Below are 13,401 nucleotides of genomic sequence, written 5' to 3' on the forward strand. Positions count from 1 at the left end.
ATTGCATCTCCTACAACCTCATTCACTGCACTGAAAAAGGTCTCACACCAAGTATGAACCAGAACCACACCTGCTTAGCTTCAGCCATTCAGTTCAATGTTATACAACCATGTGTATGGTCTTTACTAAAATCTTCAAAATAGCTCGGATTTTCTCAAAGAAAAAGCCTTGTAAATTTCGTCCGACAGATGAAGCTGGATTCGCACATGTGGTTTATTTGAACTACTGTAGCGGCCTCTAGTGGACAGCATTTGTTATGCAAAATCAGTCGTTCTTTACAAATTAAATTAGTACCCCACATTTTTTTTACCGTTTTTTATAACTTGTATTTCATGCAGAATTTTTTCTAATCAGCGTCACAGCAGAAAAAATATACCCTGTACTGTGAAAACCCTATAAGAAAATATTTAAACCATCTGATGCGCTGATGTGCTACAAAAATCACACGGCAAAAATCACGTTCACCTTTTAAGAAAAAACTATTTCTGATTAGATTTTAAATTATTTGATAAATTCTTAAAATGTTGGACTTTCAGTAAAGATAAGCCTTGCCTCGATTACATACCCCAGGAAACATGTTGACCATTGTATTTGTTGTGCAACAGGCCTTAAGACACACATCTATGATACGCTGACCTCCTGATTTAGCCATGTTATCCGTTTTGCGCGAGTGTTGAGCTGATGTCATGGATGATGATGTCATGGATGATGTCATGGACTCACACTCCACACCAGGTCTATGCATCCTGCGCAAGGCCTTTATTACGGGCACGTCTGCCCACATCCACACTCAGACCCGTGTCATTTACGGCATGCTCGCCGTCTTATCTCAGAAAAACATGAAATACATTTTTTTTTTTAAAAGGATCTGAAATACATTTACAGGTAGCGGGAAGAAGCCACAGAAAAAAAAAGCTGTTCAAAGAACTTTCCGGAATGATTTCCCCTTCGGGAGAGTCTGGGCCAATGACAAGCGCTCGTGACAAAAGCTGAAATACCTGAGTCAGCAGATGAAGCAGGGAGCGTGATGGAGGTGTTCACATGATCAGGTTTTGCCAAGCCCACATGCGTCTGCGTTGAGTTTGATCCCTTTTGAGTCCACGTGCGGTGCAGACGACTTTTGACGGAATGAAATCAGCCCGGTTCCAGTTCTGAGTTCGGAATGCTGTTTTTTTCCTGATACCCCCCCCCCCGACCCCTACCCCCCACCCCATCCACCTTGCCTGTGGTTACAGCAGCAAAGCTTCCATGCAAGTTACTGATTACACAAATATTTCAAACAAGCCCACAACAAATGAATTCTCTGAGATACATTGGTAGGTTAAATAATCAGCGTATGTGGGAGCATGCTTGGCCACTGAGAGTATGCATGTTTAGTCACCAAGGTTCCTTGGATGTGGTCTAAAACAGAATTCTGTTGCTCACAACCATCAGCTTCTGAGGACTGGAACAGGTTGCCTATCTAAATGACAGGTCGTAGTTGCAGCTGTATTTTAAAATGCTTACGTTTCTGACATTGTTTTTCTTGGGAATGTTATGTAGCATATGTAGGGTAGGATTACATATGCATAAGCGTCTAATAGCGTGCAATGCGTACATAAGTCTGCCGCATGACTGACAGCTGATGTGTGTGCAGTCGGTCGCTTCCTTCAGATTGAATCCTTGAAAAGCAGCGTGTGGTCCAGCATTAAGGAGAGGTATATTTCTGTGAGTCTGCCGCTGTCTGGACATTCAGAGGCTCTGATTGGCTCGTTTTCATCTGTGCAGCCATCTGGAGGAGAGAAATATTCTCATCACAGTTTCTTGTGTGCAAAAAAATAATCAAATAAAACAAGGCAGAGGGTATGGGAGAAAGATTTCCTGTTTGGTTCTTTTTTTTTTTTGGTCATCATTCTTTCGGGGGCACTCCATCAATTATACAAAATAAAACAAGAAGGAAGAAATCTTATTTGAAGCGAGAGGCGGGCTGACTCTAGTCATCTTTGTCCTCTTCGGTGTTTCCATCAGGTTCCTGGTCCGGCTCCTGTTCCCGTTCCAGCCCCTCTTCCACTTCCTGTTCCAGCCCCTGTTCCTGTTCTTGTTCTTGTTCGGGTTCCGGTTCTGGTTCTTGTTCCCGGTCCTCTTGCGGTTCCACCTCCTCATAATCCTGGTTCTGGTTGTCGTGGTACCCCAGGTTCTCGTCCCCGTGGTACTCTGGGTCCTGCTCGTGGCAGTGTTCGGGGTTCTCTTCATACGGGCGCTCCTGGTGCCCGTTCCCCGGGTACGCCTGCTGTTCGTCGTCCTGGTAACCCTGGTAACCGTCGTCCCGGTACTGTTCCAGGACGAGGCCGCCTGACTCCGCCCCGTTGAGCTCCTGCTCCTCCTCGCTCCTGGGGCAGTACTTGGAGCTGTAGATCTGGCGACCCAGGCCGAAGTTCTGGCCGCTCTGATTGGCTCCCTGCGCGTAGCCCATCTGCAGGGACATGGTGCTGTTGTCGCACTTGTCGGTGCCCAGCTTCTGGTCGTAGATGGCACGGCGGGTCCCCGGGGCAGTCATGCCAGCCTGCGGGAGAGGAGGCAGCGTTTCAGCAGCTGTGCTGGGTGTGGGGGGGAGGTGTTGAGTGTAGGTAGAGGTGTTGAGTGTCGAGGGTGGTGATGACTGTAGGGTTTGCTGTGTTGAGTGTGCCAGGTAGGTTTGAGGGGGGCGGAGCCACAGGACTCACCTGGCTGGCACCCTTGTTGGTGCCCATCTGCAGGCTGATGGTGGAGTTGTCCATGGGGGGGAGGATGTGGGCTTTGGGGTCATACAGGTGCCTCCTGGTGCCATAAGCATTCATACCAGCCTGGCTGGCACACTTATTAGTGCCCATCTGGAGAGAGATGGGGGGTGGGGGAGAGAGAGAGGGGTGGGGGGGAGAGAGAGAGAGAGGAGTCAGAACAGAGCACACACCAGCACTTCCACACTCAACAGAGAGCAGCCCCAACCCTGCAGCCCGAGCCCCTCCCCCCTCTGTAGCCCCGCCCTCTCCTGACCTGCAGCCTGATGCCCCTCCCCCCTCTGTAGCCCCGCCCTCTCCTGACCTGCAGCCTGATGCCCCTCCCCCCTCTGTAGCCCCGCCCTCTCCTGACCTGCAGCCTGATGCCCCTCCCCCCTCTGTAGCCCTGCCCTCTCCTGACCTGCAGCCCGATGCCCCTCCCCCCTCTGTAACCCCACCCTCTTCTGACCTGCAGCCTGATGCCCCTCCCCCCTCTGTAACCCCACCCTCTTCTGACCTGCAGCCTGATGCCCCTCCCCCCTCTGTAGCCTCGCCCTCTCCTGACCTGCAGCCCGATGCCCCTCCCCCCTCTGTAGCCCTGACCTCTTCTGACCTGCAGCTTGATGCCCCTCCCCACTCTGTAGCCCCGCCCCCTCCTGACCTGCAGCCCAATGACACACTGTCCAGCCTTCATCTTCTCCTCGTTGAATGATCGCTCCTGCCGGTCGGCGTACTTCACCCCGATGTCCACACAGGACTGCAGGCCCTTGGTCTTCGCCTGGGGGTAAAAAACACAGCGGATCACCTCTCTGGAGATGCAAAAACCACACCACAGTTCAGCGAAATCTCAGCCGTATACTAGACACCACAGTGTGGAAGAACTTGACTGGCCTGCACAGAGACCTGACCTCAACCCCATCCAACATCTTAGGGATCAACTGGAAAGCCAACTGCTCACTAATGCTCTCCTGGCTTAATGGCAGCAAATCCCTGCAGCAACATGTGTCAACATCTAGCATAAAGCCTTCCCAGAAGAGTGGAGGTAGTTCTAGCAGCAATGGGTGGACCAACTCCATATTAATGCCCATAATTTTGGATGGGATGTTGGATGTGTCCACACATTTTGGCCGTGTAGTGTACGTGTTCTGGGGGCCGTACCATGCCGGCGAGAGCCAGAAGGGTGGTCTGCACTTGTGTCATGTTCCCGCTCTCGAACAGGTCGTTGGCCTCGAAGATGTCGTGGGGCTTGAGCCCGTAGGCTGTGATGGCTTTGATGAAGTTGGACAGGTTCTCCAGCTGCGGTCAGAAGGGCAAAGTCAGGCATGAGAGAGACAGCAAGAGAGGGAGTATAACAGCAATAACAGCAACAGCAGCAACAGCAGCAACAGCAGCAGCAGCAACAACAGCAACATCAACAGCAGCAACAACAGCAACAGCAACAGCAACAACAACAGCAACAGCAACAACAGCAACAGCAACAACAGCAGCAACAACAGCAACATCAACAGCAGCAGTAGCATCAACATCAACAGCAACATCAAGGGCCCCCCTGCCTCCCTGCCCCCCTGCCCCCCAACCCCCCAGCCCCGGGGTGCAACCGCTTCACCTGGTGCCAGTTTTGGGAGGAACGGCTGATCTTCCTCACCGATCCCGGCTGCAGCTTGTTGATGAGCCTGTGGGGCCAAACAGAGAGGGGCGGGGCCAGACAGAGAGGGGCGTGGTCAGCTGAGGTCCTCACTACGGTCAACCACGCAGAGAACAGCCCGGCTGTGGGGACCAGCCGCACGCCCAGCAGTTCAGCATGTGAAGGCTGCGGGTTCAAATCCGCTCTCTCCCCGTCGGGGCACTGCTACACGTGATGACTGGTTAAAGTCAGTGTCAAAGACGCCACATGATGGGTCCACCCATTTTGAGTTTCATGGAGCCTCACTGCTGCCATTGAACTCTTGAGAGAGGTGATGTGCAAATAGAAGAAAATGTTTTTTTTGTTTTTGTTTTTGTGTTTGTTTTTTTTCACAGCTGTTCTTTTGAAAAATATTCTTCCAGGGGGGCATGCAGAGGGTTGCAGTCCCCCCCCCCCCCCCCCCAAAATTCAAACTAGTTACACCTTTGGCTGCCAGTCATTGTACTAGCGAATAACAGCCGAACACACACATAGACTGTATTATTTATGTACGCGTGCGATGAAAAGACGCGCGACGGATAAACGGCTCGTCGCTAAACGGAGGGACGCGGAGTCGCTCTCACTCGCAGAGGATGGTCCCGTTCTTCAGCCCCTTCTGGAAGTCCTCGCCGACGGCGCTGCCCGTCACCTCCTCGATCCACAGCCGAAGCTCCTCCTCCCGCCGCGCGTCGTACTTCTGAGCGATCTGCGGAACACGGCGGGGAAAATGGCGCACGGGGGCGTGACTGCGAGGAACCGCTCTGATGAACCGTGACGCAGTTATACACACTTACAGAGCAGTGATAATACAGTTATATTAATGGATTTATTTATGTATTTATTTAGGATCCCCATTAGCAATGCACAGTGTGCAGCTAATCTTGGGCAGGCTCAGTCCTGGGGTGACGGCAACCCGCCGCAGGCCAGGCCCCGCCGCGCAGGCTACCGGCGCTCTGAGCGCTGAAAACGTCAGAAGCAGCGAAAGTTCTGCGACCTGCCCGGTCTCTGCGGGGAGAAGGTCCGGCAGCACCGGAACCGGGCCGCCCCAGTCACACCGGGGGCCACTTCCTCTTCAGGAAACAAGAACATCCTGCACGCCCTCTCCGGCACAGGAAGTGGAGGGTGGTGGGGGGGGGGGGGGGGGGGAGGTTTGACAGGAGGGGGCCTGGCTGACACAGCACAGAGACGCAGGTGGGCAGGTACTGGTCTGATCCAGTCTAAACCGGAGGCTCATTACAGGCTCTACAGCAGACACTACTGCACACACTCTTCCCACGAACACACAAGCAGCCAGCAGCATCTGAACCAGTCGTTCCCACAACTGAACACTGTGTACAGTAAACCGTCAGCTTTGTGCACAACAGTCAGGTGGGTTCTCTCAGGAACTCACTTGTTTTTTGTTTTTTTTGTTTCCTTTTCTGTTTCTAAAAACGATAATTATAGTTTTGAAAATGACACACCCAAATCTAAACAAATTAAAATATAAAAGGATTCTCAGTGCACTGAGCACAATAGACACTCAAACACACACACACACGCGCACACATAAGCACACAATGCCACCCAGTTCCAAAAAGAGTTCCAAAGGATGCAAGAACGACTGCAGAAGAAGAAGCACCACGCAACACGCAGTTTTCAAAGCTGCGCGCCGTGGAAACACAGGGGGGCTGTCTTCACGGCCAAGTGTGAGGGGGCATTATACCTGCAGCAGCCCCGCCCATCGCTGTCAGCCGCACACCTGAACTCACAGGAGGCCTGATGCACAGGAGACACACGCCAAATTCACACGTCGCAAATTCATACGCCAAACCGGAGGCGTCCACGCCGACTGACAGCCATGCTACGAACAGTCCCAGGATATGAAAACAGCCATTTACCCAACTGCATTAACAAACACGCAGAGTGTGGAATGCTAGTTCCACCACCAGTTCACCACAAATGCTTTGGCACCAGAAGAAATGAAAGCAAAGAACCTTGGAACATCTGCTAAGAATTAAACCTTTTTCCCCATTTGAGCAGGCATTTCCAAAAGGGCTGAATTAAGAGACTTTCTCTGCATTCTTTCTTTTTTCTTTTTTTCTTTTCTTTTTGAGAATCACATGAGGGAGGAGGCTTATCGGGAGTTCAGAAATTTTGTAAAAGAAAATTTCACAAAAAAAATCTGCAGTTTGTCAAAGGAAAAAAAAAAAATAGAAGAATCCCCCCAATATCCAAGCACATTCACAGAAGGTGTCTAAACTAAATATTTTATCGTTGTCTTTGACAGGAAATACCATCTGCCGTTCATTCCCCCCCGAACCCAACCCAACCCCCTCTGCAGAGGACACTACACTCTGCACCATACACAGTGTTACAGCTCCAGAGCGGACCCAAAATGGCTAACATGGAGAACAATGTGTTCTGGGAGTCTGGGGTCTTGGGTTCGAGGGTGGGGGGTGGGGGTTAGGGCAGCGAGGGGGGAGGGGGGTGGGGGGGCCCTGACAACAGTCTTCCCCGAGCCCCATAAATCAGGCGATGGAGGAGAGAAAGTTCTGGAATGTTCCTGAACGGAGACGGATCCAGCCGGGGTGGGGGCTTAAATAAACGCTGGGCGTCCCGCATGAGCGACTCAGGCTGGGGGGGGGAGTGGGGTGGAGTTTGGGGGGGGGGGGGCCTCTTTTGTCTTAGCACAGCCAGGAATTCAGAGTGACAGAGCCCTTTTTCAGTTTACTTATAGCAGGAAGGAACAGGGAACTTGAGGAATGTCTGATACACACATCACTTTACGCCTCGTAAAACATTTTAAAAATTACATTAAAATTCCATGTTTTGGGGTGTGGTGTGCCCCCCCACCCCCTCCTCCACACACACACACACACACACACACACACACACAAACACACACCTTCTGCTGTTTGGACAAGGTGAACCAGTGAGGAGACTCAGGGGGGTGGATCGACACCCAATCTGGTCTATGTGCAAAACGCTGTTGCTACAGCCAGAGGGTCACTGTTTCTTGTTCCCATGGTAACTCACCATGCAGCTATCGTAGGCTCACAGGAAGTCCCACGGAATTTCCTCGAGCAGACTGGGCAACCGCCCCCCCCCCCCCCCGCCCCCCCCGCCCCCAGCCTCCGCACACCCCAATCCAACACGTGAAAGGAAGAAGGTCTTGTTTCCAAACTGTAAACAGATTTACAAACTGTAAACAGCCCCAATCTGATTGGTTAAGCACGGCTGTCCTCCGGCAACATTCAGACATTAACCTTCTCCGAACAGCAGCCCACCATCTAGAAAAAAAATGTTCAAACAAAAATACTGATTTCTTGTTATTTATGATAAACACTTACTCAAAATGAAGCAACTAAGAACAAATATTTAACTTGTGATTTAGCCCGGGTCAATTTGCAGATAATGGTCTAAAATTTACCCAGATCTTCATCGGTAATTTTAACTTACGAACACTGACGATGAGGAGGGGCTGTGTAAATAGGGCCTCGCGTCGCCAGCCAGCTGTAAAATGGCTGATAAGACCGGCAGATTTTGGAGTACCCTTTTGGAATTTGACCAGGTCACCAGAGTTAACCCTCAGCGAGTCAGAGATTCTGTTCCACGTCTCGCCAGAAAGTCCCGGAAAGATGGGCGTGTTCCCATACCGTGGAGAGAGGGTCAAACATTTTGGGGTTTTCCCCCAAAGGACCCACACCTATGCCCACAGGCGGGGCCTAGCTTATGTCCTACAGACGTAGGCGGTGACTGAGTCAGCACACTCGCCTACTGTTGAGTACACAAGTCGTATACAAGTCGTATGCCACTAGTATACTCAATAGTAGGCAAGTGCGCTGATTATAACTCCGGTTGCACAGAAGGACCAGACAAGCCCCCCTCCCCCCCACCCCCCCCCTCCCCCCCTCCCCAGTCAAAGAGACCCGAGACATTAGAGGTCTTCAGAGAAAAATAGTTATCTGATTAAAAAAGGGTAATAATGTTTTTTTTTTTTTTTTAAAGCACTGTCTTCAAAGCTTTTCAACAAAAGGAAGGTAATTTGTAAATATACTTCTGGGTTTGTGTGGGTATTTTGTGGAACCGGGACAATATTTGGGGTGTTGTATTCTGGGGGCGTGGTGGGGTGGGGGGTGAGGGGGGGGTGGAGTTCACACATCATGTCAACACGGACAGGGTCCTGTAGTGACGTCTGTCTGAGGATTATTTTACAGACTCGCATGAACTGGCAAACGACATTGAAACATTGAAGTCAGAAGCTACAGGTACTAATCGGTCACCTGCAACCTTCTTTAATCCCAGACATCCAATGACCACACCCTCGCTCCATCTTCCTGTTCAGAGCCTGTCGATTTACATTTTACATCTTTCCCCCTCACTATGACACACCCACCATCTTTTTGTCTTACTGTGTTTGTCTTACTGTGAGTTCGATCATTTTTCAGTGGAGGTAGATCTCCCTATTTCTGCCGAGTCTTCTACAAATCAGCTGATCTTGCCATACCTAGGGGTCATTTGAACTGACAACGGAGCTCTGTCTATCTACTGGTCAACGCTGAAGCTCCTCCTGTGGACCCCAAACCTGTCCTCCCTGAAGCTCCTCCTGTAGACCCTGGAATATAGAGTCTACCTGAAGCTTCACCTGTTTACCCTGAACCTGTCTACCCTGAAGCTTTACCTGTATGCACAAGAGCTCCACCTGTTTACACTGAAGCTCAATCAACTCTAAAGGTTAATTCACAGATCATCCACAGCACCAAAAGGAGCGAAACACATATTTAACTATACTTATGAATTTAAGAAAACTAAACAGGGGCATGAACCCTTTTTTATTAATAGAGATGGCATTGATTTTATTTTCCTAGAATGAATAAATTAACAACAGAGACAGAAATCATAGGCTAAATTACGTAACAGTTTAAAAAGAAATATTGTTTCTCAAGAAACCCCCGCCCGGCCCCCGAATACCAGGCCCCATACCTCCGCTGCCTGCACCCCCCAACCCCCCTTCCCCGCCCCCCAGACACCAGTACGCAGGAGTCGAGGAATTAATGGTTCAACCCAATTAGCCTTTGCGTAATCTAAAACATTGGATATCGATCAAATTTAAAGATAAAGATAACGACTTTTGACCTTCTTAAGCGATTCACCGGGACGATGACCACTGAGTCCCCTTCTACATCCAAACGAATGGGCGACGCCCCCAATTCCAAAAATGAGTTAATTTTTTACCGTGTTGCATCAAAGTTTTAGCAATTAATTAATATATAGCCTGCGCAACTATACATAAAACCGCAGCCTGAACAGTAGACCATTCTAATAAAAATGACAGCAGTAGCACTTTTTGATCGTAACAACATAAACCTTAAAACATGACAATGAGATAACTATGTAGAAGGCAAGATGCGCGACTTGCGAACTCGCAAACAGTGTAATTTAGGTTACGTTACTTAGCCATAATTTAAGACATTATGCAATTTCTATTTTGATTTGCTTAGTCCCCTAAATGTTCTATTTTAAATTCACATAAATGTTCAGAAACTTACTTTGCTTCTGACTTCGGCAGACAAGCCGTAGGTCGGTCCTTTGTTAAATTGCGTGCCGGACATTGTTCTGAGGCTGGCTGACCACTCTGGCGCGTGTTCTTCTCCGCAGTTAAATGAACGCAGCGCGCTCGTATTTTCTTAATGGTATAACTGACACCCAAGCGATCGGCTCCTGCGGTAAACTACTTCCTTTTCGATTTTTTTTTTCCCACCACCAAAACTTCGTTCATTGGTCTTAAGCTCCTCCTTCCTTTTTTTCCCAGTAAAGTTGATTGATATCGAAAAGCCCTTATATGGACAGAAAGTCCCTAATTCCTCAGTTCAGGGGAGTTTCCTGCCTTCCCACCCCGGGCGCGAGATGTGTAGTACCAGAAGAATCTCGAGTCTCAATTTGGCTACCGAATAACGTCACTCGCACAGAATTTTTCAGCGATAACGTAATGTGCATTTATGGAAGTCGTGTTCCAAGTCAGTGAGAATCGCCTAATGTTGCGATATTTATCATTTATGACGTCTATCAGGTAGCAGGGAGCGATGACAGACATCACCTGTATAATACATAAATGCTCATTTAGAATGAAAATTAAAATTCCAGAAAGAAAAAATAAAACATATAAATTAAAAACAACAGTCGCAAACAGCTGTTTAAATGGCTAAACCATGAAGATGTTAGGGCCTCATTTAATAATTCAGCCAATTTCTTTATTCACATTCATATACCACATCTGCGACTCCATCTTAACCTGCTGTTATCACTACTGATATAAAACAAACGAATGGTCACTTTCTACTGCCTCAGAAGACCCCCTGTCTGGCGCCTACACAGGGCTATAATTTGAGGTCAGGTTTTTTTCTTTCTTTTTTTTCTTTTCTTTCTTAATTGTGCCTTCAAAAGTCTATTATGAAAAGCAAATTTACCAGATAAAAAGGTGATGACTATGAGCATTTGCAAAGTAACTTCAGCCTAATCAAAGTTTGTCACATGCAGGGTCGGTTCTAGCGCCGGGCGCCATCGGCCATCCAGGACGTCAACACTTTGTCCCCCGGTCCAGAGTCTCGCCCAGGACAGCCAAAGGGACACAGCCGTGGCTGGTAGCATACAGTAAAAATGTAAAAATGCAAGTAACCCGTAATGTAGCATTCAGCCCAATAATACTGCTGGGCAGGACGTTGACATGGTAGCAACTCGACGCTGGATATATGCCGCTACACGCTGAGTCAGGTATTTTCTACTTTTCCTGAAAGATTGATTACACTCTTGGGGAGATTTGAACTGGCCTTGCCTTGTTCGTATCTTTGGCGAAAGGTCACAACGAACAATAACACCTACTGTGAACAATGGCGACACCTATACGCGCGCACGAAGGTGTGAAATCAGCTGTGGCCAGCCGCATCCTGCTCCGGCGCGGGCCACCCCCGCTTCTTCTAACCGCGCGCCGCGACAGCACTACAGCCGCGGGGCAGAGGGAAAAGTGAAAACAGCTGGAAATGTTTAGGTAGACAGCGTCCCATTCCTTATTAGGCTAACTGCCAGAGCGAACGGATGTCTGGGCGGGAAGGCATGCTATGCATTCGCCATATAGAGCGTGCCTGTTGGATGGAGGAGGTATTTTGTATAGAAAGCGCATATTTTTAGCGCTCGCGCAGCGCAAGTCCCTCAGTTTCCAGTAACAACGGAAAATAAATATATCTCAATTGTGTGGTGTAATCATTTTAGGAGCCATCGTCGATTCGTTATCGATTCGGCACATTGATCCAGTGCCGAATTTTGCCGAGTCTCCTCTGCATTCGCGCGAGCCGGTGACGGAGCACATTCCTGGCGTTTTTTTCTTCTTCAGGTTTTAGCTTTCAGCTCCCAGAGCAATACCCTGCAGTGGAGGACTCGCGTTCCTGCGCTGCTGTGAGAGGAAACGCGTTCAGACTGAGAGAGGGGGGGGGGGGGGGCACAAACATTAAATGAACATCAGGTTCTGATACAAGAAAACAAAATCCACCTCTAATTAGGTGTTAAACCTAAGTGCTAAAGAGGCTGAGTTTTAACTGTTGGCAGACAGCTGCCGGTTACTGGCAATACGCTGGTAACGCTTTCTACAAAACATTGAGGGCAGCACCTTAAAAAGCACTACATAAAGAAGCAATAATTAGATCTGCTGTTTACACGGATGTAAACAACGTGCCAACTGACAATGACAGTCATAACATATAATACCTGCTTCATGTGTATCACTGCCATGTATTGCCAAGACACAAAGCACCCCCCCATGGCAAGCAACTCAGTTGAGATACATAATCATAAATGTTCAAAAAGCTCTTATGAAAGTCTTAAGTGAGGCCTATGAAGTCTTTGTGTGATGCTTGGATGGGGCCAGAATAATTCAACCTGAGAGGTGAAACACTGACTGGCTTTAGTACGAGGTCACCCCCATAGACATTAAACCTAAAAATGTACTGAAGTTGTGTAGTTACATGTTTAGATGGAGCCCAAATCTGGACCTTCTCTAGCAGGATTTCTACCCTTGATTTAGAAGGGGGGGGGGGGGGGGGGGGTGGCGTTCGTTCTTCCATTCCAAATAACAAAAGGAAGAGAGAACCCTAAAAATCCCTAAATTAAGTTTCTCCAGACTCCCTGCGTTCCATTCGCGGTGGAAGGGTCACGGTTTGGAACGTTCACAGACGAAGAAAAATAAATAAATTTTTTAATTGTTCGTCTGTCATTCGGCCTTCTGAGCACCAAGATGGCCGCCGGAGATGAGACAGCGTAAAGATCTCCGCCGGGGTGCGCTGCCGTCGACGGAGCTTTGCGACCGGGACGGACGGACGGACAGACGGAGATTCGTGGAAGAAAACAGAGAGGGGGGCCCCATATTGGGGAAGGAACATGCAGTGCCTTGGAGTTATGAGTTTACACTGAACTCTGTGCGAGGCGAAGGAGGCCTTTTTAGGCAGGCTTAGCACGGCAGAGAAAACAGCGCATACATGGCGAGGCCAGGCTTAGCGCGGTGCGTTCAGCTGGCTGTTTATGAGCACAGATGGGCTGAACGGCGCCGCTCTCATCGTTAATCTCTTTAAAGTGTTATAACGCATGCAAGACCATTTGCTGTTGTCACTGCCAACACATGCAGCACATGGCCAAAAATATGTGGACACCTGACCTCCAACATCTCATCCAAAATTATGGGCATTGATACGGAGCTGGTCCACCCTTTGCTGCTGTAACAACCTCCACGTTTCTGGGAAGGCTTCATACTAGATGTAGGAGCGTTACTGCAGGGATTTGCTTCCATTCAGCCAGAAGAACACTAGTGAGTAAGACGATGAGAGATGAGTGTGCAAGCCTGTCTCAACCTGCCCCTCTTTCCTTTTGATTAAAGTAATTATGACATTTAGGCAGTTAAACACGGTTTCCGACACCCTTGGCAATTTGTCGCGATCGCGCCGAGGCTTGTACACTTTGACGTGCAGTCAATCTTCTGGC

General features: G+C 49.1%; 1 protein-coding gene across 1 annotated transcript; it reads right to left on the bottom strand.

Annotated features, from left to right (window-relative positions):
• Window positions 1–1,208: 1,208 nt before the first annotated feature.
• Window positions 1,209–10,176, bottom strand: LOC118228895 (calponin-2-like). The gene is made up of 7 exons (XM_035420458.1): window positions 9,927–10,176; window positions 4,983–5,104; window positions 4,342–4,408; window positions 3,894–4,031; window positions 3,397–3,513; window positions 2,703–2,849; window positions 1,209–2,542 (listed from the first exon to the last, which is right to left on the bottom strand). Exons 1-7 carry the CDS (start codon window positions 9,987–9,989, stop codon window positions 1,973–1,975), a joined length of 1,224 nt encoding a protein of 407 aa, XP_035276349.1. The 5' UTR covers window positions 9,990–10,176; the 3' UTR covers window positions 1,209–1,972.
• Between the last annotated feature and the right edge of the window lie 3,225 nt (window positions 10,177–13,401).

This window comes from Anguilla anguilla, chromosome 6, assembly GCF_013347855.1.
Source record: "Anguilla anguilla isolate fAngAng1 chromosome 6, fAngAng1.pri, whole genome shotgun sequence".
NCBI lineage: Eukaryota > Metazoa > Chordata > Actinopteri > Anguilliformes > Anguillidae > Anguilla > Anguilla anguilla.

Bases quoted from the DNA above. Each gene is read 5' to 3' on its own strand.
- LOC118228895 (XM_035420458.1), bottom strand. From the start codon at position 9,989: ATGTCCGGCACGCAATTTAACAAAGGACCGACCTACGGCTTGTCTGCC. The intron at 5,105-9,926 runs GTAAGTTTCTGA...CGTGTTCCGCAG, and splicing joins CTGCCGAAGTCAGAAGCAAA to ATCGCTCAGAAGTACGACGC. The intron at 4,032-4,341 runs GTGAAGCGGTTG...TTCTGACCGCAG, and splicing joins CCTCCCAAAACTGGCACCAG to CTGGAGAACCTGTCCAACTT.